This window comes from Trichoderma virens (genome assembly GCF_000170995.1).
Source record: "Trichoderma virens Gv29-8 chromosome Unknown TRIVIscaffold_3, whole genome shotgun sequence".
NCBI classification, from domain to species: domain Eukaryota; kingdom Fungi; phylum Ascomycota; class Sordariomycetes; order Hypocreales; family Hypocreaceae; genus Trichoderma; species Trichoderma virens.
Window position 1 is genome coordinate 862,639 of NW_014013746.1, and position 24,681 is coordinate 887,319.

Genomic DNA, 24,681 nt, shown 5'->3' on the forward strand with positions numbered 1-24,681 from the left:
AAAAAAGTTCAAAACAAAGAAAGGTTAATAGGTATAAAGTATCCAACGTCTGCTGCCTCTTCATAATCGCGTAGAGGAAAATCCATCATCATACATCAATCGTGAAATGGCTGATTTGCGAGTAATACGCGTGGACCGCCAACTCCAGAAGCATAACGTCGCCAAACACATCGCTGCCGTCAAAGCCGCCCACAACGAGCAACCTGCTGTCGTACAGGACCGTGCCGTGGTACCCGCGGCCGCTCGGCGGCAGGCCGTACGCCTTGCGCCGGTCCCACGTCATGGTGACCAGGTTGAGCAGCAGCACGTCGTTGCAGTACTCGTGGCCGTCGTGGCCGCCGATGACGAACAGATACGAGCCCACAATGGTGGCAGTGTGCGAGAGGCGGCGGAACGTTATAGGGATGTTGACTTGCTTCCAGATGTGCCTCTCCACGTCGTAGATCCACACGTCGTCGAAACACTCGCCGCCGTCTGACCCACCAAAGATGATGAGCTTGCTGCCGACCATGTTGGCCGTGTGGTAGCCGCGAGCCTTTGGCCGCTTGTCCCTGGACCCCTGGACCGGCTTCTCGGCACTGGATATCAGCCTCCACGACATCTTGCTCGTGTCGCTGACGTCGAGCCGCCAGATGTCATTGAGGGCACGCACGCCATCACCACCGCCAAAGATGTAGATGCCGTTCTTGTAGAGACACGCCGTGTGGGCACGACGCTTTGAGGGCAGCTTGTCTCCCACGATGCGCGGCTTGGACCACCGGAAATTGACCGTGTCGAGCACGTAGACGTCGTTGTAATACGCAGGACCATCACCACCCCCAAACACCACGAGCTTCTTCCCCACCGCCGTGCAAGTCATGGCTCGGAGGGGCATTGGGATATCTCCCGTCATGTGCGGCACCGACCAGTAGAAGGAGTCGGCATCAAGGACATACATGGCATTGAAGCATGTCTTTGCATCACAGCCGCCAAAAACATATACATTGGAGCCGATGAGCGTCGTTGTATGGGCTCGTAGGTTCGAGTGTGGTGCTCCGGATACTGGCGCCTTGGACCAGTACATGCCAGATGCCGGAGCGGGAGAAACGTCTGGCCCATCGTCGGGTTTCGGCAATGGGGGGAAAGTGGTATGTTTGCTAGACACTGGACGAGAGACGATAGTGCTCGTTTGGCGGGTTGACACTGCGGATGTCACTCTCGACGACGGAGCTGCAGCTGGTGCCGCCGCTGGCTTTTGTTCTGCTTCGCCATCGCGAGGGAGGGGAGGGGGGAGGTCGGGAACGCTGTTCGAGGAGCTCGTCGGTTTCCTTTGCCCCGGGGCCGTTGCCGGACGAGGGGGTGGCGGATGTGAGTGCGACGCTGAAATTGCCCGTTGGCGAAGAGGCAATTCAGCGGTGCCCTTGCTGCCGCGATGTTGGTCGCCCGGCAGATTGCTCCTGGCAGCAAGCTGGCCTGGTGTGTGGCTCCTTGGCAATGGTATTATCGACTCCTCGTCTTCCATCGGGGCGTATCGTGGCTCATCCTCGTCGTATTCGTGCCCCTCGTACCGTTCTTCACCTCGAAAGTCTTCCTCCTCGTCGTCATCGTCGTCATCGTCATCGTCGAACATCGGCGGTCGTCTATTAGCGGAGGGGTCGATGACAATCCTTTGGGACCGCGAGGCGTGTCCCGAGCTGAAGGTTGATGACTTGTCAGGAGATCGGGTCGCACTAGCAGACGACTGGCCCAGATCCTCCATGGTCTCGCCAACTACTCCTCATTGCCCCCTAGCGGAGAGCAGCAATGGAGTTTCGGCAGCACAATTCGCGAGGTCTCACAGGGACGCGTGCGGGAGGAGCTTAACTCCTTGGAAGAGGAGAGAGGTTGAGGGGGTTTGCTTGGTGGGGTCGACGGCATTGGCCACTGAATTCTCGGCTTCAGTGCTACAGCTACAGCGGGCTGAGCGCTGAAATGTCGAGCTTCAGCGATATACGGTGGGGTGCTCTCTGCTGTGTTCAGTCGTAGAAGCACGGGTCAGTATATTGTGGCATAGAGAATCGAGATCAACTATCCGTTGCGAGTGAAGAGAGCATCAAAGGCATCATCATGAGCCGGCTCTTCTTAGCTGCGGCTATATTTCATTTATACGGGCAATTTTGCTGCCACAGTTTGTTCCGATTTGACATCTTTGCACTTCCAAAATCTTTGCATTCTTAACCCTGTTCTCACCGAATATTCGTATATAGGTATGTTGCCAACAAGTGCTTTGCAATAATGTCAGCGCACAACAAGACAAGTGCGCAACTGTTTTGAGTGGCTGGCTCGAAAGCTCTCCAGCTGCTTGTGTGTCTTATGAAATCTCATGCAATACCAGTTACGTTTCGAGTACGTGATTGGCAATAGTGTTTGGCAGCCTGATGCTGCCTGAACCAACGATTGCACTGCCTACATATATCCCACTTCCTTCTCCTCATCGCCTCACTTCCCTTCTGCCCGCCCAAGCCCATCTATAGCAAACTCCTTCGCGTTTTTCTAAAATGGGTAGTCGCATCGAAATTTTGGATACAACTGAGGTTGTCGTCGGGTTGGGAAGTCGGATCTATAGCTTCTTCAGTTCTATCGAGGACGCACCTGAAGAGGTGCGTCAAATGTGTGCACAATTGCAACTTCTTCAGAAGCTGTTTCCAGAGATTGGACGGTCAACTTCTGATCTAATTCAGACTACGATACCGATACCCGACGTGATATTGGCTTGTCTCAAGGCATGCGAGTCAGATTTCAAGACCATGTGGTTGGCTGTCGAGCCGCTTCGCACCAACCCAGGTATCAAGTGGAAAGATGCACTGAGGAAAGCTGTTACGAGCGCCAAATGGGTATTGAAATCTGAAGAATTTGAAAAGCTCACTAGACATCTCGAGACGGTTAAGCAGACTCTAGCCCTCGCCATGCTTCTTGCTGGAATGTGAGTGTGATTCACAACATGTCTTGACTACGCGACTGACGTGGAATAACAACCAGGAGAGTTGACAGTGCTGTGCTTGAAGAATTGTCATCCATCGACACCAAGCTTGACGAATATGGGCATCTGTTTGCTTCTCGTCTTCACAACGTTCACACGAACATCACATTTCAGTTGAAACGGATCGAACATAGGCTCCTGCAAAGAGTGGACGCTCTTTTTAGAGCCGCAGCCGAGATTCATGGGCAAAGTGACCTGCGAGTTACTGAAATTTACGACAGCTTTACCTCGAGTGGACTACCACAAGCTGGCGAACTATCGGCCATGCAGTCACTTGACGGCGAGGTGGACTTTGAGGGCTCCCGCGACATCGACGGTTCCACGGTTGAAAATCGAGTAGACATTGTAAGCCAGGCCACGCAAGACGACAAAGTAGATGCATCTGTGTCAGCGGCGTTACAGTATGCCATACAGGAATGGAAAACTGGTGTCAACCCTTTTCACGGTGAAATGAACACGCACAACATGATTGAAGAACGGCAAGCTGCTAAACGGGCTGACCAGTTCAGCCAAATATTTATCAATATAGAACGCTCGGAATTATCCGCTCTAATATTTAATGGGGTGCGAGCATTGTTAGAGGTAAGGCAGCGATGGTAGATCAAATAGAATAGTACATGTACTAATTGCCGGCGAAGGCTGCAAGTCTATGGCAGGAATACTCCAATTTGCTGGACGAGGCACTAAAGGAGATGCAAGCTGCCTTCGAGACTTGCGCCCAGGAGTACGAGCTCTATCCGGAACCTAGGCTCAAGGGCTTAATAACAGCGTTAATCACTGACAGCTTTTCGGGGATGGCGAATGTGCTCCGAGTCTTACCAATGAAAGCAGTTCAAGTCCCCCAATGGACGGAAAGACGCCATTTGGGGGAGTCCTGGGAGAATTACAAAGATAGAGTCACGACGAAAAATCGAGAAGAGCGTGGTGAGGTTTTGCGAAGCACTGTCATGAAGATTAGGCAGTCTTCCCGAAGAGTAAGGGAAGAGGTCGAATATCTTCATCGAAAGGAACTGCGGCAGGCTCATCTCAGACTTCGTGAAGTGGACAGGAAGCAAGACCAGGTCATTCGAGCATTGGAGGAGCAGCAGAAGATCTTGATCTCTCTGCAGGAAGAACACAAAGCCTTGTCTCTCATCAGCGACCACCAAAAGGTCTTGCAGATGTTGCAACAACTTCTCACCAAATTTCCTCCGCCTGATGCAATTGGAGCTCCTGTCGGAGTTCCTGTCAACACTGAGACTTCCACTGTGTCTGAGTGAATAATAAAGACAATGCTTAGGTGCTAATGGAGTGCTCGTACTCCATATCTAAATACATGTAAGATGTCAAGCTCTTATAAGTGGCACTCAACGTAAAATAAATCATGCCATAATAGCGATTAGAAGTCTACAGCTGTTTTAGTTATGAGAACAATGATTGCTGGGAGAACTTAGAGTGTTGCTTGGTGAATTTGTTGCTCAATGGATTAATCTGTAACCAAGTGGGTTATCGCATAATTAAAGCCCAGACAGCTATACCAATACGCATTTACGGTTTGAAATACGCAAAAGCGATAAGCTCAGACAAATATGATTACCGTTCCGGCTCGCATATCACTTAAGGCTCTAGATATGAGGTCTTGCATATGTGGATACATGTACAGTGCGTAAGATGCCTCTTAAAGTGCTCTTGGAAAGGAAGAAAACGTACAGTATATGTCATGAAATGGCACTGTATTAGCACAGCGCCCAGTGCGAGGCAGGTAATAGTAACTGCTTCACTTCGCCATGAAGTAGAATTTTCTAGCTCCACTGCGTTCACTCGACTTCTCCAATCATCACAACGCAAGGCTGGCCTAATTGAAGTTTAGCCTTGCTTTCCCACCCTGATATTCACTTGGGGGAAAAGGCTTTGTTTTATTTTTACCCAATACTTTGAGCAAGGACTTTAAAAAATCCTTTGCTGTACATCTTATCTGATTGAATCGCCCTTCCGCAGCTGAGACTTTCATCCTGGAATTTTCATCACTACCAAGATATATTCGACAGCGTCCTTGCCACAATATGTCTACAGAAGCTGATACCACAATGGGTGGACAACATCCAGATGTTGACTCGAATTCTGAGGAGCGAGCTGCGAAGCGAATTAAGATTGACGACGCAGGTGCTGCTCAGGACCGCAACGGAGAAAATGGCCAAGAGACGGCTCATGCTCCTCAGAACGGCACTCATGTAGAGCATTCACAGCCGGAGCCCGAAGTTCAGAAACCATCGGAAGAGAATGGCGAACCCACAGATAGGGTCAAGGGCATGGCTCCCATCAAGAAAGAGTAAGTCATTCGCCAACGACAACACGCGCATTCATTTAACTGGAGCCTCCTAGGTATCTCATCGATATGTCAGGGAATCAGAATGAGCGCTCTAGTGCTGTGGATGACGATGCTGCTGAGGGTCGAGGTTCAAATGACCGAGACCAGAGGGATGGACAAGATTCGAGAGATCGAGGAAAGAAGGGCAAGAAGAAGGCGAAGGGTCAGAATATTGATCGTTCATTTGGAAGATTTGACGATGCTATTCCCCTCTGCAACAGCAGGGCTTACTCTTCAGAATTCTCACCCAAGGAATGTCCGTATGGTGACGGGTGCAAAATGTGCCACGATCTACGCAAATACCTTAGCGAGGGCCGTCGCGAAGATGTCGAGGCCCTCGGCGGAAAATGCCCTGCATTCGAGGCATATGGCTACTGTGCTTCAGGCTGGAAGTGCCGATTTGTTAAGAGCCATATGCAAGAAATTGAGCACGCAGATGGCAGGAAAGAGCTGGTTTTGAGCGACAACCGCCCGCCCAAGGTAGAGCCCAAGGAGCCACCCAAGGAGGAACAATCTGCTTCTACAGAGTCTTCAGAGGAAAAGGGCTCGAAATTTGAGGACAGGGGAAAAAGTGAAGATGAACTACGACCTGGAATCTTCAACGTTGTCACCATGGGCCAGAAGATTGAACTGAACCGCAAGAGACTCGACTTTACCAAGACGGACCAATACATCCAATGGCTGAACCACGAGGCTGGCATTAGTCAAGACTTTCATCACCGCCGCAAAGATCAACCAGCGTTAGGAATCGAAGACCTTCGAGCTCGATTTGTCGACCCCCCGTTCAAGCCCTCCGAGAAGCGCCGCCTGTATTTTGGCCCAGAGACTCCAACTCTTGCTCCCTTGACAACCCAGGGTAACCTCCCATTCCGACGTCTATGTGTAGAGCTCGGCTGCCAGGCCACCTACTCGGAAATGGCTTTGGGAATGCCCCTGCTTCAGGGCTCCAAGCCTGATTGGACCCTGATGCGTGCACACAAGTCTGAGATTACGCCCCCCAAGATGAACCCAGGAGCGATCCCGTTGTTCGACGACTATAACCATTCGCGCGATCTCAAGTTTGGCGCCCAAATCTCGGGCAGTGCTCACTGGGTTGTAACCAAGGCCGCTGATGTGCTCAACCGCTACTGCCCCCATCTCAGAGTAATTGACCTCAACTGCGGCTGCCCAATCGACAAGGTCTTCAAATCAGGTGCTGGATCTGCGCTCCTAGATGCCAGTGGCAAGATGGAGCGTATGATCAGAGGCATGAATGCTGTGTCTGGTGAGATTCCCATCAGCGCCAAGATTAGGACTGGAGTTCGCAAGGATCGCTCCACTGCTACTCAAATCATTGGCAAGCTGGCCTTTGGATCTCGCGAGCACCGCGAGCGACTTGGTGCCCCTGGGTGCGCAGCGCTTACTCTTCACGGCCGCAGCCGCGAGCAGCGGTATACCAAGACGGCAGACTGGGGCTACATCGGCGAATGTGCTGCCCTCATCAAGACATACAACGATGAAAAAGCCAAGATCACCGACACTATTGCTGAGCCAGATGAGAGCACCCTGTCAAATGCCAAAGACGGGCGCATGTACTTCCTCGGCAACGGCGACTGCTATTCCCACGTCGACTACTACGAGCACATTGAGAAGGCTCGCGTCGACACGGTCATGATTGGCCGTGGAGCCCTCATCAAGCCCTGGATCTTTGAGGAAATTGAAAAGGGCCAATACCTGGACAAGTCTTCCACCGAACGCCTCGGCTACATTGAAAAGTTTGTCAAATATGGTCTCGAGGCGTGGGGCTCGGACGAACTGGGCATTGGTTTCACCCGACGCTTCCTCCTCGAGTATCTCAGCTTCGCGCACCGCTACGTGCCGATTGGTTTACTGGAGCACCTGCCTCCGCGATTGAACGATCGGCCGCCGGCGTACAAGGGCAGAGATGAGATGGAGACGTTGATGGCGTCTGACAATTACAAGGACTGGATCAAGATAAGGTACGCATGCTTGAATTTCTTTTATCTCTCTCCTTTCTTTAATTGTGTTTGCAAAACTACATATGCGAGTGGTAAGATATGAGCTAACATGTGCTTTACAGCGAAATGTTCCTCGGACCCGTTCACCCAGGATTCCAGTTCCAGCCCAAGCACAAGTCGAATTCCTATGAAGCTGAGGGCTAGTAGTGCCGCTGGTGCTCGTCGAAATCTAGACCTACGACGCAACGCGCAGTGTGTTATTTGTGCTATATATGATTCCAAAAGACTGGGATTTATAAATTTTGGGGCTGGTTAGCCAAGGCAACGTAATGGGACATGTTCAAAGCCTCAGAAGAATAAAATTCACATGAGCTGATTAATGCGGTTCCAAACTTCGTAAAGTAGATTTAAAAACGTGTATAAAAACTGATGATACAAAAAGTAGACACGCCGACTTTTATACAAGAAAAATGGAGGGACCCATCCCCATCTCCATTAAAAGCGCATTAACACATGAGGGCTAATGTGGTAGCAAAGTACATGACCAAAAACTCAACTCCCGTGGTTTAATAACGACAAGCTACAAAAGAAAATAAAACTGCGCACGCCCAGTGAATTATAGAAAAGGAGAAATGCTATGCCAGAGCATCAAATCGCGTAGCCTTTGGTTGGCCAACTTTCATCATTACAGTGTAGAAAAGACTTGGGTGTTTATGAGTAGAAGTGACTCCTCTGCATGCCGTCGGCAGTAGCATACTCCTTCTTGCCCTCCTCAGAAGAGGATGAGCTGGTCAGGGAGTTGGTCCTGCTGTCGGGGGCAGCCTTGAGCTTCTTGGGTTCGGCGGCAGATCGCTTCAGGACCTCGAGATAGGTGGAGGGCAGGTATCCCTGGCGGCCGTCGCGGCTGCGGCAGTGCCACCACTCGCTGGGCTGGCCAGCAGGGTCATTCTTGCTCAAGACGGCGACGAGGTCACCCTTCTTTCCCTCGAGCTCCATGCCGTTGGGCTGCTGGGGAGCGAAGTCGAAACGGAGACGGCAGAACTCCAGCTTGGAGGGATCAACAGGCTTCTGAGCCTCGAGGGCCTGCTGCTCCAGACGTCTCTCTTCCTCCTCGACGTTGGCGGAGATGGTCTTGATCACCTTGGACATGAGGTAAGGGATGCCAAAGGCGGCGAGCAGGAAGAAGAGGAGAGGCTTTCGGCTAGCCTTGGGAGGCTGGGAGGAACCGCCACCGGGGCTACCAGATCGACCTTGGAAAAGAGCGAAATCTGAGGGGTTGAGGGACGCGGCATCGGCCGGGAGAGGACGGCCAGTGAGCTTGGCGAGCAGAGTTCGGATCCAGCGAATGAGGGTGAAGATTCCGAGTAGGGATCCGAGAGTGTCGCGCAGGTTGCCAAATTGCTCAGCAACAGAAATCATGGCTGCTCAGTGTGTTAGCCATCCATAGGAGCGAGCGAGGTTAGATGTCGACAATAGGAAACTTACCAAAGAAGGAAGAGTGTGTGGCCATGTATGTGCTTTCAAGCATCTGCGCAAAACCACCAAAAGCAGTGACAACACCCTCGAGCATCTGGAAAGTGGCCTGGGTGCCGTTGCTGAAGCGGTTCACCATGCTGTTGGGGTCGCCCATGCCCATACCACCACCATACATTCCGCCGCCGTACATACCGCCCATGCCTCCGTATCCGCCATACATTCCGCCGCCATATCCTCCATACGCGCCTCCAAAGCGCGAGTAAGGACTTGAGTAGGGCGATGAGTATGCACTGTTGTAGCCACCATAGGGCGAGGCTCCCATGGCTCCCATGGCACCCATGGCGCCGACGCGGGTGTGAGCAGCGGCGTTCTGGTTGATGGGGGCCGCGAGCGACGGAGGGAGCTCAGGTATCGGTGGTGCGTCCATGGAGGCGACTGATGAAGCAGGCGATAAGGGTGCTGATGATGCAGAGGCTGGTGAGGATGGGATTGCAACTAAGGAGGGAGGCTGGTCAGCATGTGTAGGTCACGAGCAAGCGCGCTTTGGGCCAAAGCAGAGGCAAACACAGCAGTAGAGGCAGTGGCAGAAGCAGAAGCAGCTCCGCGTCGGGGATGACTTACGTGAAGGTGCTGAGCCGGCACCAGCTCGTTCCCAGGGCTTAGGTGGCGAAGCCATTATGGGGGATAAGAAGAGAAATGAAGAAGAAAAACAACAACCGGGGTATCACAATAGTGCAGGAATTGCCGCCGAGGAGCGCGTGCGCTTGCTCGAATCTCGCTATGGTGTGGACAAGGAGCAGTGCAGGAGGGAACCTAATCAGATGGCTGGTGTTGCCGAAGGATTGGTTTGTTTTTATTTTTCAGCTGGGGCGGCGACAGGCCCCGGGTGTGGCGATAAGCGACGGCACGACGACGGTATCGACAGCAAAGGATCGCGCAAGGCCGTGGTCTATTAACGCGTCGATTGTGACAGGCACAGCTCGAGGGTGGAATTGGGGAGAGGGAATGGGAAGAGAAGAGATGCGATAAGGTTGATGGAGATTGATGGAGAGGGGAGGGCGAGAGCGAATGGCTGGATGCAATCACAAGCCCCGGCTTGGTAATTAATCGAGGTCTGGAAATCCCGGGGGCTCGCGTGGTTTCGCACAGGGTACGCGCGCAGTACTTGCGAGGCTATCCCTGCTGGCGCGGCGCAAGGGGTACCAAAAGGTATCTCCCTTGCGTCTTCCCACTGAGGCGGAGCTGCGGCTGACCCCTTCTGGGGGACGGGAAAAGCGGGGCGCCGTGGTTGTGGTTTGTTTGCCTCGGCATTTCCAGGACGACGGCAGGCCGACGGCTAGAGGATGTGTGGTACTGTAATATCAATTCGACTATGGAGCAGACGCATCTGGATGGATCACCATTGATTGGGCTGCTGTAATTTGCTGGAAGCGCGCGCTGCACGTCGCCACTTGTAGCGGCCTGTACTGTAGCGGAGGCTGGCAGCGGACTGCAGCGCTGTAGCGGACACTGAAACGATGGCGCACAGCCGCTGATTGGCCTGGGGGGCGAGTCTCCAGCGCTGTGCAGCTGTTTTGGCATCGCATCAGCAAAGCTCGTATTCATTCGTCCGCATAATGGATATGGATTTCATTGTTTACTCGACACTGGACCGAGTTGTGCATCTTTGGGCCCAAGGCAGACACCTAGACTCAGCTCTCAGCTGCCATAGCCGCGGTCCGTTGCGACGACAGCGCGACCTGTGAGTGGCTGCGAGGTGCATGAGCCGAGTCTCACGCATATATCCATGGCTATGCAGATAATCATTAGCATGCACCCCGCGGCTTGTTTTTTATTCATTTCGGTCGTTGTGGTTGGGCAGTGCGTGTAGATTCTCTGGCGGGCTTATTAGCGGGTGAGATACCTGATGCGGCACGGGCGAGTGCAGGGCATCCGATTTGGGCACAACGGATCTGGAGGTGCAGTTGGGCATTAATCTTGGGAAGAGGAAGAAGAAGATTTGGAATCCGTACCAAGGTAAGCCGACAGTCCATTTTATCTGTGATGACAAGAGTAATAATGCGTACGTACATGCGAAATAATACTTTAGCACTGATGTCATCAAATCTGTCGTTGCTGGGCATTGTTTACATAAGACAGGCTGTTCTTGGTAGTGATGAATGGAACTCATACACTTTCGAGCCAGCGACCACTTCATCTCAAACCCATGACTGCTGGTATACATGTAGCTTGACGTCTTGTGCTGTCCCAACTTGCTCTCCGTCAGCTCCATATAGAACAATCAAAACAAAACAAAACACCCATACCACTCATGCAGCAATCACGCAAACGCCCTCCCAGCACCGACCTCGTGCCCAATCCCCTCATCAAGAAGCGCAACCTCACCTGGTCCCTCGACTCGCCATCCTCTCATCGTCCTTCTCCTCCTTCTCCTCACAGCATCTCGACCGCCCCCAGCTCCGGCAGACCCACCGCCGGCACCACCGCCGAGATCGAATCCGGAGCCGTCGAGATATCCGACCACCTGGCGCGCTTCTCGTCGACTCTGTCCTCACATCTGCGCCCGACATCGGCTGGCGTCCCTCGGCTATCCGTCGCTCGCTATTCGCAGCTGTACCAGCGCTGCCAGGGGAGCCCTCGCGGTGCGCATTTCGTGGTGCACCAGCATGACCATCCTGTGGCTGGTCCGCACTACGATTTGCGGCTTCAGATCAATGAGACGAGCAGCGTCAGCTGGGCCATCATGTACGGCCTTCCCGGCGATGCCAACAGCAGCCGCCTGAGCCGCAATGCCACCGAGACTCGTATCCACTGTCTTTGGGCAAGTTTCAGTCCTTGATGCTGTCCTGTTTTGATCTACCCTGTACAGGCACCGCTGCTGCTGACCGCTGAGCGAGCACGCAGAATCACCTTGTCGAAACCGCGTCTCCAGAGACGGGCTCCCTCCTCATCTGGGACACGGGCACATACTCGATTCTCCCGCGCCTCAGCAAGCATGAACGCGCCCCTCCACGCGGCCCGTCCTCACCGCCAGCCTCTCACCAATCTCCATCTCCATCTGCATCTGCATCTCCTCCCCAGGCGGCCCAATCTCTGCTTCACGCAGCCTTTCAGGACCGTAAGATCCGGCTGCGTCTCCACGGAGCAAAACTCCCCGATCCCTACGTCATCAATCTGCGCTTGACCAAGTCGGAAGATGCTGCAGGGCGGTCTAGGGGCCTGCAAAGACGGGCTACAGGTACTCGTAGGCGTCGAGGGAGGACGATACGGGTCCAGCCCCAAGAGCGGGAAACTAGCCCTTCTTCTTCCAGCAGTGAGGCGTGTGATGACGGCCATGACTTGGATGAAGGAGAGCCCCAAAATGAAGCCACTGACGACCCCCCTCTGAGCGAACAGCAAGACGCACAAGTCCGCCTCACAAACGCCTATCACGGAGCCGAAAACACCATCGGCAGCATATATCAGCGAAGGTGGTACCTCTCGTTGGATCGTCGCGCATGCGGCTTCATAGAAAAACGGCGTCGTGGCCGCAGCAGCTTGTGGGAGCTTCCTCCAGCAGAGTCACCACCCACCGCAGACGACCCTTCAGGCTCGGAACCAGGACCTTCGCAGCTCTCATTCCCGTTTTACGTCCGCGGACCGCAGTTTGAACAGAGCGTGGTGACGGGGAGGCGAGGAGAAGACATTCTGCGGGATGAAGGCGTAACTACCTTTGTCCCGAGGAAAGGGTGGACACCAGTGATGAAGTGAATGTCTGCGGGGAGATGATGTCTTCATCTAAGTCGTAGATCATGTAAAACTCTCTGCCTGCTTGGAATATTTGTTCCAGGCCATTTGTAAAATGAGATGAACAGGCTCCACACCACTATTGTAAAATCGACATGACTTGCAGAATCAAGAGCAAGCGCGCTGCCAAACCCAAAGGTCAATCGAGTCAATGAGATTTTTCCTATATTTGACGAAACTACAAAACTACAGCGTTATTTTGCCCAACCAGATTCAGTCTGCTTGGCCTTGAGGCTGGACACTTCGTCCATGTCCAGCAGACCAACAAAAGAAAGAAGAGAAGAATTAAAAAAAGAAGAATGGCAACCTACTAACAAGTAGTAGCGTGATCTTATGCAGGCTTCAGCTGCCGCCATATGATCGAAACATATTACGCCAAACCGCAAAACGCCAGTCTATGCCAGTGACATTGGCACCAACCATCATCCTTCTATATAGTTCATTGCTTAAACCACGTTCCCCATCTTGTGACGTTGATCGTCTCGCTGCAGGAAAGAAGACGAGATACTGCGCAGAATATAACTCGCTTCACAAAGAAAAACAAAAGTAAAAGGAAGAAAGAAGCCTAACAATATGAAAGGTATCATGTTGTTGGGTTCGTGATAAGAGTGGGAGCGATTCTTCTCTTCTTGGGTTCCTTCCCATCCTCTTTCTCAGCTTCGTCGGCGTCTCTCTTTACGCCCGCGCTAGCCGTGGGAGCCACCACTTTGGGTGTTTCCGGAGGTGTGGTCAGTGGCACGCCCGTCACTCTGCCTGAATTGGCCGCCGTGATTGATGGCACACTACCACTAATGAGAGGCGGGTTGCTCATGACACCTGAAGGCTGTGTGGCCACAGAAGAGGTAGAATTCGATCTTGTGGGCGACGACGGCCGATGAGATGGAACCGCGGAGGTGGATGGAGGAGAAGGCGCAGTGAAAGAACTCGCCGAATTACGGGATTGATGCTGTGGCCCGCTGGGGAACGGGGAAGGGGAGGCGAAGCTGGATGTGGGAGTTGAGGTGGACACATTCTGATTTGCTGAAACTGCCTTTGCACCAACTTCACCCTTGTAAACCTCGCCGAGCTCACCGGCTGCAAAGGTTAACGTAGAGCAGAATCCGTCCGATGACGAGATGATGAGGGTGAGCCCATCAGTTGACCTGAGTAATATTAGTTAGCTTATAACATCTCGAAATCAAGAGGCTGCATATACTCACCAAGCAAGGTCAGTAAATGTTGCGCAGTGCAAATTGCTGACTACGAATATCGGGGTCTTCTGTTGTGTATCGTATAGCAGGACGGAATCCTGCGTGGCGACAGCGTACACCATCCGATACGGAAGGGCAAAGGCCGGCTTGGGGCCTGGTGCCGACACGTTATTCTCGACTGCTGCTCCCTTTGACGAAGCAGTTCCTTCAGCAGCAGCAGCAGCTGGTGCAGCAGTTGTTGAAGATGGTGTGGGAAGCGGAGGAGGTTCCATGACGGATGGCGCGGCTGCTGGCTTGGAAACTGGATCTGGGAGGGAGGGAATGGTATCTTCAGCGGAAGATGTATCGATCGTGACATGTTTGGTCACTGGCGGAGATTGGCGGAGGGTGTAGAAAATCGGAGAGCACTTGACAACAACAGACGGTTTTTTATGGCCTGGTAAATGAGCTATCGGGGGCTTGTTAATGCCACCTCGAGTGTAAATATACACTGTATTGATGACCTCATAAGTTGGCTTTGCGTCCTTGTCCGCCTGATGCTGGTTCTGGTACTGCCCGGATGGTGTGAGCAGAAGGCTTCCGTCGGGGGTAAACGTAAGTCGTCGGAAAAAAGACGTAAGAGTCTCATTCGCGTATAGGCTTGCGTTCCTCACTCCTAGGGCCCAATTGGTGTTGAGGGTATGATGAGGCTTCGGCGACGTCTCCATTGGCATGACTGCAGGAAGAGGTAGAGAGGGTGCCGGCGAGACTGAGCGACGAGAGGAGAATGAAGATCGGCGGCTGTGGCTGATTACGCTAGGCGGGTTCATGGGGAGAGGGGCAGAAGTCGGCGTGCTTGGGGCTGAGGGAGCTGGTGATCCCACAGATGTAGCAGAGTCCACGGTGGACAACTGTGCTCGATGACCGAACTCGGGTGGTGCGGGACTGCTCGACGAGATTCGCCGAGGGGGTAGATCAGCCTTGATATGGCTTGCTAGTCGTGGTAGTTTATCGTCCTGGCTTAAGGTGTACTGCCCGTCCTTTGTTCTGAGGGAGTAGATGTGGACGGATCGATCCGACGACTGGGTTGCGATGTACTCGTTCAACGGGTCCCAAGTAACGCCTTGCACGTAATGGCTATGCTCGGCGATTTGCCTGACGAGGGTTCCTTTGGTGTCCCTGTGTTAGCTTGGTGCATATGCTAAACGTTGATATGGCATCACTGCGAGGACACACCTGAGCTTGCGTTGTAGATTCTGGCAATGTTATCCATGCTGCCGATTATGAAGTAGACTGCGTCTGGTGACCATGCCAGATCGTATATCTCCGCCCCGCTAGACCGACACATGTGCTTTGCTCTCCATGATTCTTTATCATCGAGGCCTTCGGATCCAAAGTTGGTAGCTGGGATCTCACTGGGAACCCATAGGATGACATTGCCGTCATCGCCGGCCGAAGCAAGAATCTCTCCTACGTTTGGCAGCCATTGTCAGCCCATGAAGAAGGATACAGCAGGCACATCGTGATCAATGCTTACCTTTGGGAGCCCACCGCACAACGTTGACAGCTTGGTTGTGCTTGGACAGTGTCGACAGGTACTCAACCTTGCGTTCGGGGCCGTCGGCTTCGACCTTCCACACTCTAACATGATTGTCACCACCAGCCGTTGCTAGGCGGCCCTTGCCGTTTGGCTCGAAGTGGGCGGAGTATATGGGGGCATTCTGGTCGTGCCAATTGATTATCAGCGGTGAGGCTTTCATCGTGACGCTCGAATGTTATGGCGGCCGATGAACAAGCTGCATGGAGAGAAACTCTCCAATGGTGGTGATGGTTGATAATCTCGATACAAGCAAGGCTGGGCGAGACGATGAACAGGAGAGAGTGAGATGGTCTTGAATGGTGCTGGCTCGGGCTGGCCGGCAGCTGATCGAAAACGCGTGCGGGACGGCGAGAGAAGCTCGTGGTAGTTCAAAGTTAAAAGATGGAGGCTCGACGGCGAGAATGAAAGAAAGCTGGTCCTGCTTTTGCTCGGCCTTGGAAATATTATGGCTGCAGGTGCTAGAGGCTAGAGGCTAGAGGCTAGGGGCATGGAAGGACCCGGCTGAAATCGAGGGGCGCCAGCAGCGTGATCAGCGCACTGGGTGGGCTAAGGCCACGGGCTAGAGGCGGCTACAGCAGCCCGGCAGCCCCCAAGAGTGTGGCCGCTTACAGGTGCTGAGGTTACAGTAGTGGTAGTGCCACGGGACCGCCCTGCTGTTTCCATCCTGCCCTGCAGCAGCCTCATGCGAGGACCGCCAAAAAGACGGGCTGGATGCCGCGCTCTTTGTCAATCAATCAAGTAATACTGGCCCTATGGCTGCAAGGCAGAGAGCAGTCCAAGGCCCTGTGTCAGAAACCGGCCCGCCAGATGGGCTGGTGCCCTGTTGATTGGCCCGTCCTCGACGTCCAACATGTAGCCTCGACGCCCTGCATGACACCGCAGCATCCTCTGCAGTCACCCGGGCAAACAGAATAACGCGATTGGCACTCGCCTGATCCGACTGAGGCGCTGGATCATACCAGACGCTGGCTTCAGACGGATGTGTTTTCAATGCGTCGTGGCCACCGCCCTGCAGAGCCGAGGGCGACTGTGATTGGCAGTGGGAATGGCTTTTTCTTTTTTTGCTTTTTGCTTTCCATTCGTTTCTGATTTAACATGCTGTCTGCTGCTACTACGGAGTACACCTTACATGATACATCCATGGATACGTGTATTTTTCTCTGCCTTTCCATTATTAGCAGCTGACTGCATGATCCCGCGCTCTTATTTTTGTCTTTCCTGCCCTGCTCATGGAGCGAGATTTGGACCAGCTCAGCCAGATGGTGACTGTCCATATCGTAACCGAATGCCCGTCGATCATGGCCACGCAATTATATTAGCTAATAGCCTTACATACCTACCATGTTGCAACCTTTTTTCATGTACTATTACTGCAGTATAACTGGCACGTATATCACACAGACAGGCTGTTGGATTGGAAACCATTGACTCTTGGAGTTGGCAAGGCTCCTCGTTATGGCTTCGCCGGTGCAGATCGATCTCGATACAGAGGAAAGAGAGCAGTGCCGTTGGATGATTAGCGCCTGAATAAGAACCCCTTGTCGGGTTTGCCATGGATTCTTCATGTTTGTAGGCGAAGTCAGCAAGGTCAGCATAGCCATTTACTCCTCCTCACTTTCCTCCATTTTCTTCAATTCCCTTTACCTGTTTCTCTGCTCCACGCTGCCAGTATCTTGGAACACACACCGCTAGATAGTGGGCGGTTGTCCAGGCATCGGTCTCCCACTCGTGCAATCTCTTTTAAAGCAGATGGAGGCGAATGAGATCTATTCCCCGGCTGCAGAATCAATACTTAATCTGTCAGGTGATGGCTCTGGAGGGGTTATTATCGCCTGTTGGGAGCCGGGGACACCACCATTAATCCTTCAGCAATGTTCCCAGACTAAGGCTGTATGGGCGGCCTGGCAAGGAGCCAATCATCACGAAGGTGAAAGATGTCCATCTCTGTCCCGAATGCCATGTACACGCGCAAAGGTGGTCAGATTATATACAGTAGGCATCCATCGTCCCGGTAGGACCGCGCAATAGCGCATATAATATCTGGAGCAATGCTACGTACCTGTATCTGTAGATGCGGTGCTACGTTGGACTGGGCCATTTGTCCACGGATTCCCGTCCATATGGTTCACCCTCGCAGCCGGTGTAAGTCAATGCAAGTACTAACACTTGGCAATGATAATCTAATTAAACTGCTGAGTGGTGACCGCATGAAGTCCAGTGAGTCACTTCATGGCCGAACGAATTAGGAAGCCCCCCGGAGCACATGCAGCTATAATATTCCATGTCCCGCTAGAAAACGAGAGTGTGTGTGCTTATCTGGGGCTTCTTATTTTATACCTGCATGCCCCAAGGGGATGTCCATGATGCCCTCAATCTGCCATCGGGTGACGGCCAAAGAGATGCGAATATTCTATCGAGGACCGCGGTTGATGGAGTTGTTAGTCTTTGTCCAACGAAGGCCGTGACGACCGACCCAAAGCGCTTATACGAGGGTACCGCACCCAGGAAATCTTGAAGCCAGGCGGGTGACTGTCGACGAGCCGCGGGTCAAACTAACGACTTTAGTGTTGATGAGTGGGTTCCGGAACGGCACAACGACGAGTGTCACAAGCGAATTACATCTCAGAGGCCGTGGAGCCAGCAGCACATGAGCTGTACGTGCAGCGAACACGATGAAGATGAGTTGAATGAAAGGTGCCTTGCATGTGTGAGCCACTCGTGATAGGGAGATGGCATGAGAGGGACGAGTAGAGTTGGCCTCATAACGAGAGGGCGGTGAGATTTTGACAGATCGAGAGCAATGTGCGTGTGCAGTATTATTACCTGTTACTACAGTCTGTTCCTACATGTGAAATACTGTACGGCCCAGCTCTGCGTGTCTGATCTATGCGAGTCTCGGAACTGCAGAAACCCAAGGCGGTCGTGGAACCACTGAAACATGAACGTTTTACTTGCTGCTGTAGGTACCCGGAATGGCATCGATCACTTCAACGTTGTGTAGTAGCGAGACACGGGCGTTGGAATCGATTGTTCGGATTATACGAACAGTTCCCCGCAACCGCTCGATGGCGTGTGTGGCTACTGCCTACTAGGTAGCATCTGAAAAAGTGCCCGCCCGTGGCAGTGCATCGAGCCAATCAGTAGCATTCGTGATGGCGTTGGTCAAGCTATTTTCCTAAGCTGCGGGTTGGCCATGGAGCATAATCTCATATCCCAGTTCCGGGCCTCTCACTCAAGATGGAAAGATGGACAAAGGCGAAGGGAGTAGATACTCCGTAGAGAGATAGAAGAGAGACTTCTGAAACCACTTGCTGCCGTGCTGTGTTGGCTTGTGCCGGTCCAGGATATACTCCGTAGCGTAGCGATGGAGATGTCTTTGCTTGGACCCCGTAATATCCGAAGCTCAATCAATGGAAATGCTGATGCCTTCTCAGGCACCAACATGGAGTTGCAGCAACATTAAGATTTCTTGCTGCCTTGTGGCCTGCTGTACGGGGGAAAACAAAAGACCCCGAGAATATGTGGCAGCCTAAGGCACCTTCAGGCGAGTGCTAGCAAGCCGAAGAGCTCCTTTTGGAAATCACAGGTACACAGTACTGTAGCTCTGGTGATCCTCTCGTGGCAAGGCACACGCGATGACTCCCAAGGGCTATCAAAAGTGCCTTAGCCGTGGCCCAACAAGCTTTTCTCACTCTGTGCAAGCGCCCTGGACCCCTACCTTGCATGCTCAATTCCGGCTGCTGCCAAACCGCTTTGATCCTGATCGAACCAACCGCTAACACCTCCTGTGATTCACCATGTCCGGAACCACGGCTGCCTCTGCTGCTGCTTCTTAATCCAGCGCGCTTGAGATGCGCTACCCGGCCAGGGTATCCTGGGAGCTGCAGCTTGCAACTGGGAGGATGGAGGTTGCATTGTGCGGGTTTTGTGGATAGTTTGGATCCTGCGATAACCCTTTTGGCGCGGCCGGCCGACGCTGATAACTACATCGCATCTTGCCTTTGTCGGTGCCGAGCTTCTGATTCCTCTTCTCCTCATCCCGTCGCGTTGCCCTCTTCTCTCCTGTGGAAAGAGGCACTTCCCTTGCTGCTGTGCAATCCCGCCTGTGTGTCCATGCTGCCATTGGCGGCTTCTGTAGATCGCATCAACTTGAACTTGAGCTCCCCCCGGTGCGCCGGCGAGCCTTTCTCGCCGTGATGTCGCATCAGCTTGTGCTCAGCGTCGTCACCAATCCGGACCCCCTGGCCCACCTGGTGCTGCCGCTGTCCATTGCTGGTTCAGCTGTTGTTGGGCTTCTGTCTCTGCCTGCTGTGTTTGCTCTTCTTACCCAGATTCGCAATCGAACTCCAAAGGACAACTTTTACCAAGATGTCGACGGTACCAGCACGCCCGAGGCAGTTGCTTCGTTTTCCAACAAATGGCCCAAAGTTGCGATTCTTCTCTTGTCTCTGACAAGCTTTGGTCCATCCCTGGCCCTGTCCGTCCTCTCCAGCCTTCACCTGAATAAAGATGATCTGTTTGTTCCCAACTGGCTGATTACCGCTGCTCTTGTAAGTTGAATCGTGCCTCACGCCTCCAATTGGCGCAATCAGTTCGAGTACGTCGGCTAATGGACCACGCGCTCCTTCACAGGCTGCCATTGTCATCCAAGCCATTTGTATCTTTGCCCACCGGTCCCCCGTCAAATCCCATGATCTTGGCATTTGGGCATTTGGTTCGACCTTTCTCAGTATCTTGGTCGGTATTCTCCATTCTCTCCACGCTTTGCAGCTAGGAGCTTCCAAGAATGATCCCGTTTTCATTCTTCGGCTGGTCAGCTTAGGAGCTACCGTCCCGTTACTGTTTGCCAACATTTCAATCCCGCGACGACCGGATGTTTTCCACAACGATAAACCGGTAGACGCGCAATTCACAACATCTGTCCTGAGTCGATACACTTGGTCTTGGGGGGAGCCCCTGGCAAAGTTGGCTGTGAAGAAGGGTGATTTAGACGAAAAGGATATTCCCGGGCCAGATCACAACTTTAGAGCCCGTGATCTGGTCGACGCCTGGCGCAGCTTTGAATTCAAGGGCACGCTTCTTAAGAATCTTCTTCGAGCTTACATGCCTATTGTTCTCGTCCAATGGATTGTTACGATTGTCCGCTCATGCGTTGGCCTTGGGCCGTTTTGGGCCATGCTGCGAGTGATTGAGCTCTTAGAGCAGCGATTAGAGCAGCGACCAATGGGCCTAATTTTGGCATATATTGTTTCCCTTGCCCTTTTCTCCCTCACTGGACAGGTACGGAACGAATTCTCCTACCATCGGAAATGATATGCAAACTGACGTGCGCTACAGTGGCTGCAAGGATGGGTTCACTGGGCCTCAATGTACAAGACGTCTATCCCCCTCCGAGGCCAGCTTTCGGCTCTTATTTTCGAAAAATCGTTGAAACGTAAAAATGTTAAAATGGCGGAGAAAGAACCGGAAAAGACAGACGACAACGAGGCAGAAGGCCAGAATGACGCAAAGAAATCCGACGAAGAAGATACCGTTTTGAAGTCTCGCCAAGCCATTGTGAACCTCGTCGGTGTCGATGTTCGACACGTATCCAATCTCGCCTCCTTCCAGGTTTTTATCATCAGCAGTTTCTCCAACCTTTTTCTTTACTGTGGCTTCCTGCTAAACTTGATTGGTTTCTTGCCCTTTGCCGCTGGCATCTTGGCCTGGGCCATTGTATTGCCCGTCAACGCGTTTTTCACCAAGAAGTACATGAAATACCAGGCCACACTCATGAAGAATCGTGATGCCAAGCTAGCCATTATCAACGAGGCGCTTCTAGGCATTCGTCAAATCAAGTTTTCGGCTTTGGAGAATCAATGGGAGAAGCGTATTCAAGAAATGAGAGAGCAGGAGCTCACAACTTTAAAAAATACCTTCATAGCTGACTCTATTCTGTTCGCATGCTGGGTTATTAGCCCAATTTTCCTTGCGGCCGCCTCACTTACCGTCTATGCCATTTTACACGGCAACCTGTCCGCGTCGATTGCCTTCGTCAGCATCAGCATCTTCAAGAGTCTGGAAGTCACTCTTGGAGCCTTGCCAGAGCTCCTTACCACTACGGTCGATTCACTTGTTTCAATCAAGAGAATCGACACATATCTGAGCGGCCCTGAGATGAAGAAGGTTCTGTCCGAGGGACCAGATGTGGCTTTCGACAATGCGACCGTTTCCTGGCCTGTTGATGTTGAAACACCCGAGGAAGAGCGCTTTATTCTTAAGAATGTCAACCTATCTTTCCCTGCTGGAGAGCTATCTGTTATATCTGGCAAAACTGGAACAGGAAAGAGTCTGTTACTTTCGGCCATTCTCGGTGAAGTTGATCTTCTACAAGGCAACATTTATGCGCCCCCTGCCGTAGGAGCGCTTGAGCGTAATGACCACAAAGCTCATCCTGGAAACTGGATTCTTCCTGGCAGCGTTGCCTATGTGGCCCAGACACCTTGGCTGGAAAGCGCATCTTTCCGAGATAACATTCTATTCGGTCTCCCATATGATGAGGCCAGATACCAGAAAGTCATTGACATTTGCGCATTGAAGAAGGATCTCGAAATTTTGCCCGATGGTGACAAGACAGAGCTTGGAGCTAATGGAATCAACTTGAGCGGCGGCCAGAAATGGAGAGTGACATTGGCTCGAGCAATCTACTCACGCGCCGAGATCCTGGTTATGGATGATATTTTTAGCGCTGTTGACGCCCACGTTGGCCGGCACATTTTTGAGAAATGCATTAGCGGTGAAATCTGCGAAGGACGTACACGAATTTTGGTTACTCACCACGTGGCACTCGTGCAAGCCAAAGCCAAATACTTGGTTGAACTTGGCGAAGGCACTGTTTTAGCGGCCGGCCTGACATCTGAGCTTGCTGAGGACGGCACTCTCGAAAGGATCAAGACTAGGGAACAAGACCCAGAGGAGATTCAGCGGGAAGAAGCTGGCGAGGCCTCAACGGTGGTCAACTCGGAAGACGCATCTGTTACTGGTGTTGATGGAATCTCAAGTGAAAGCACTGTGGATGGAGAACCAGCCAAAGATAAGGCCGCCAAAGCATTCATCGAAAAAGAGACTCGCGATAAGGGGCAAGTTAAGAGCCGAATTTACAAGACATATCTACAACACAGCGGTGGCTGGATATTTTGGATCATCCTCGCTATTATATACGTCAGTTTCGAAGTAAGCAACTTGAGTCGCAATTGGTGGGTGAAAATCTGGACTGCAGCAAGTGACGGTCAAGTCGATGGCGTCCATGCATTTGAAGCAGAGCAAAAACATGGTCTTGCATATGGCCTCACTTTAGAGCATAGTCCTCTCCATGTTACTTCCAGCCTGCGGAACACCGAGTCAACAGAGCACAGCCTGACCTATTACTTATTGATCTATGTCGCTCTGTCGGGCGCCAGCGCAATTATAGGAACGCTGCGCTTCCTTTGGTCCTTCATCATGAGCATCAAGGCTAGTAGGAGCTTGTTCAACCTAATTCTCTTCACGGTCCTCCGAACTCCTCTGCGGTGGCTTGACACAGTCCCCGTCGGCCGAATTCTTAACCGCCTCACAGCTGATTTTGACATCATCGACAATCGCATCAACGTTGATATTGGACTGGTACTTTGGCGTGGCTTGGGCCTCGTGGGCATTTGTGTTGCTGCTACCCTTGTTTCGCCCTATATCCTTCCCATGGCATTCGTTTTGACCTTCTTTGCCGTCTCAGTTGCCAAACGATACATGGCTGGCGCTAGACCGATGAAGAGACTTGAAAGCACATCCAAGTCACCCGTCTTTGAGCAATTCAACGCGACCTTGTCAGGCATTGCGACTCTTCGAGCCTATCAGAAGACAGAGGTATACGTGGATCGCATGCACGGGCAACTCGATGCCTGGGATGCTGTAAGTATTTATGGCAGTATATTCAATCGATGGATGTCCTTCCGTATGGCTCTGATTGGCACTGCTTTCAGCTCTATCGTTGGTATTGTCATTGCTGTATCTCCCTACATTGACGCCGCCATGGCTGGTTTCACCCTGGCGTTTGCTATTGATTTTGCCGGAAATATTCTCATGACTCTTTGGTGTTATACCAACTTGGAACTGGATATGAATGCTACTGAGCGTGTCATCGAATATGCAGACCTCAAGACGGAGCCTTTGGATGGCGAGAAGGCTCCTGCGGCTTGGCCTACGTCCGGAGATATCGAGGTCAAGGATCTCGAGGTTGGTTATGCTGAAGATCTACCGGCTGTCTTGAAAGGCGTTTCATTCAACGTAAAAAACAACGAGAGAATTGGTGTTATTGGCCGTACCGGCGCTGGAAAGTCATCGCTTACTCTGGCCCTCTTCCGTTTCCTGGAGGCTCGGTCCGGTACCGTCTTGATCGATGGCGTAGACATCTCCAAGATTGACCTTCACAGCCTCCGATCACGATTGGCCATCATTCCCCAGGACCCTGTATTGTTCTCTGGCTCTGTCAGGAGCAACCTTGATCCCTTCAACGAGCGTACTGACGAGGAACTTCGCGAGTCCCTTCACCGCGTCCACTTGGTCGACTCTCAACCAGCCACGCCAGCCAACGAGCCAGCCTCAGCCGCCGTCTCTACCGCCTCTCCAGTCAACGCCAACATCTTCCGAGATCTCTCAAGCGGCATTGCCGAGTCTGGCGGTAATCTGTCTCAAGGCCAGCGCCAACTCCTCTGCATGGCCCGCGCCATTGTCTCGCGACCCAAGATCATGGTGCTCGACGAGGCCACCTCAGCCGTGGACATGGCGACTGACACTCTCATCCAGCGCAGCATCCGCGAGGAGTTCACGGACAGCACGCTCATTGTGATTGCGCACCGTCTTAGCACGATTGCCGACTTTGACCGCATCCTCGTTCTCAGCGACGGCAAGGTGGCGGAATTCGGCACACCGAAGGAACTATGGGAGTTAGAAGGGGGCGTGTTTAGAGATATGTGTGAAAGCAGTGGTGAGAAGGATAAGCTACGCGAAACGATCTTGGGGAAGTAACGGGATAGAAATTTCGTGCATGGGGTGAGCTGGAAGCAATGGAAAAAAAAAAGAAAAGAAGTATAAATAAAGGGGTACAAAAGAGGTAAATTTTCCATGTCTGTGTTTCTTTGGCTTTTTCGTCTTTTTTCTGCAAATAGTTTTGGTCTTATGTCATTGCTACACTGTTTGTTACTTGCGACAACTATACTACTAGAGGTAGGTAGCAAAAATCGCATTAGGTAGTCCACTCGAATACTGTTGAATGGTCATGATCTCGTGTCTCGTCATTTGTAACTATCTGAGTACGTGCTCTGCAGATACTGCAT

At 52.3% G+C, this 24,681-nt stretch overlaps 7 protein-coding genes across 7 annotated transcripts; 4 read left to right on the forward strand and 3 right to left on the reverse strand.

Annotated features, from left to right (window-relative positions):
• Positions 1-88: 88 nt before the first annotated feature.
• On the reverse strand, positions 89-1,714 carry TRIVIDRAFT_126462 (uncharacterized protein; the record flags this gene model as incomplete). Its single annotated transcript, XM_014104065.2, has 2 exons — positions 89-1,494; positions 1,558-1,714. Coding segments are annotated over 2 exons (1,563 nt in total), but the record flags the coding sequence as incomplete, so codon positions are not given.
• Positions 1,715-2,516: 802 nt separating this feature from the next.
• Positions 2,517-4,257, forward strand: TRIVIDRAFT_219103 (uncharacterized protein; the record flags this gene model as incomplete). The annotated part of the gene is made up of 3 exons (XM_014104066.1): positions 2,517-2,941; positions 2,998-3,580; positions 3,637-4,257. The coding sequence occupies 3 exons, from the start codon at positions 2,517-2,519 to the stop codon at positions 4,255-4,257; spliced, it is 1,629 nt and encodes a 542-aa protein (XP_013959541.1).
• An 807-nt stretch (positions 4,258-5,064) lies between these two features.
• TRIVIDRAFT_31898 (uncharacterized protein) lies at positions 5,065-7,507 on the forward strand (the record flags this gene model as incomplete). The annotated part of the gene is made up of 4 exons (XM_014104067.1): positions 5,065-5,306; positions 5,360-5,825; positions 5,889-7,324; positions 7,426-7,507. The coding sequence occupies 4 exons, from the start codon at positions 5,065-5,067 to the stop codon at positions 7,505-7,507; spliced, it is 2,226 nt and encodes a 741-aa protein (XP_013959542.1).
• Positions 7,508-7,684: 177 nt separating this feature from the next.
• TRIVIDRAFT_208209 (uncharacterized protein) lies at positions 7,685-9,826 on the reverse strand (the record flags this gene model as incomplete). Its single annotated transcript, XM_014104068.1, has 3 exons — positions 7,685-8,724; positions 8,789-9,274; positions 9,401-9,826. 3 exons carry the CDS (start codon positions 9,453-9,455, stop codon positions 8,015-8,017), a joined length of 1,251 nt encoding a protein of 416 aa, XP_013959543.1.
• Positions 9,827-11,204: 1,378 nt separating this feature from the next.
• Positions 11,205-12,529, forward strand: TRIVIDRAFT_135496 (uncharacterized protein; the record flags this gene model as incomplete). The annotated part of the gene is made up of 2 exons (XM_014104069.2): positions 11,205-11,583; positions 11,673-12,529. Coding segments are annotated over 2 exons (1,236 nt in total), but the record flags the coding sequence as incomplete, so codon positions are not given.
• A 637-nt stretch (positions 12,530-13,166) lies between these two features.
• On the reverse strand, positions 13,167-15,494 carry TRIVIDRAFT_114128 (uncharacterized protein; the record flags this gene model as incomplete). Its single annotated transcript, XM_014104070.1, has 4 exons — positions 13,167-13,707; positions 13,765-14,902; positions 14,971-15,204; positions 15,272-15,494. Coding segments are annotated over 4 exons (2,136 nt in total), but the record flags the coding sequence as incomplete, so codon positions are not given.
• A 4,036-nt stretch (positions 15,495-19,530) lies between these two features.
• Positions 19,531-24,623, forward strand: TRIVIDRAFT_72458 (uncharacterized protein; the record flags this gene model as incomplete). Its single annotated transcript, XM_014104071.1, has 3 exons — positions 19,531-19,884; positions 19,967-20,614; positions 20,672-24,623. 3 exons carry the CDS (start codon positions 19,531-19,533, stop codon positions 24,371-24,373), a joined length of 4,704 nt encoding a protein of 1,567 aa, XP_013959546.1.
• Between the last annotated feature and the right edge of the window lie 58 nt (positions 24,624-24,681).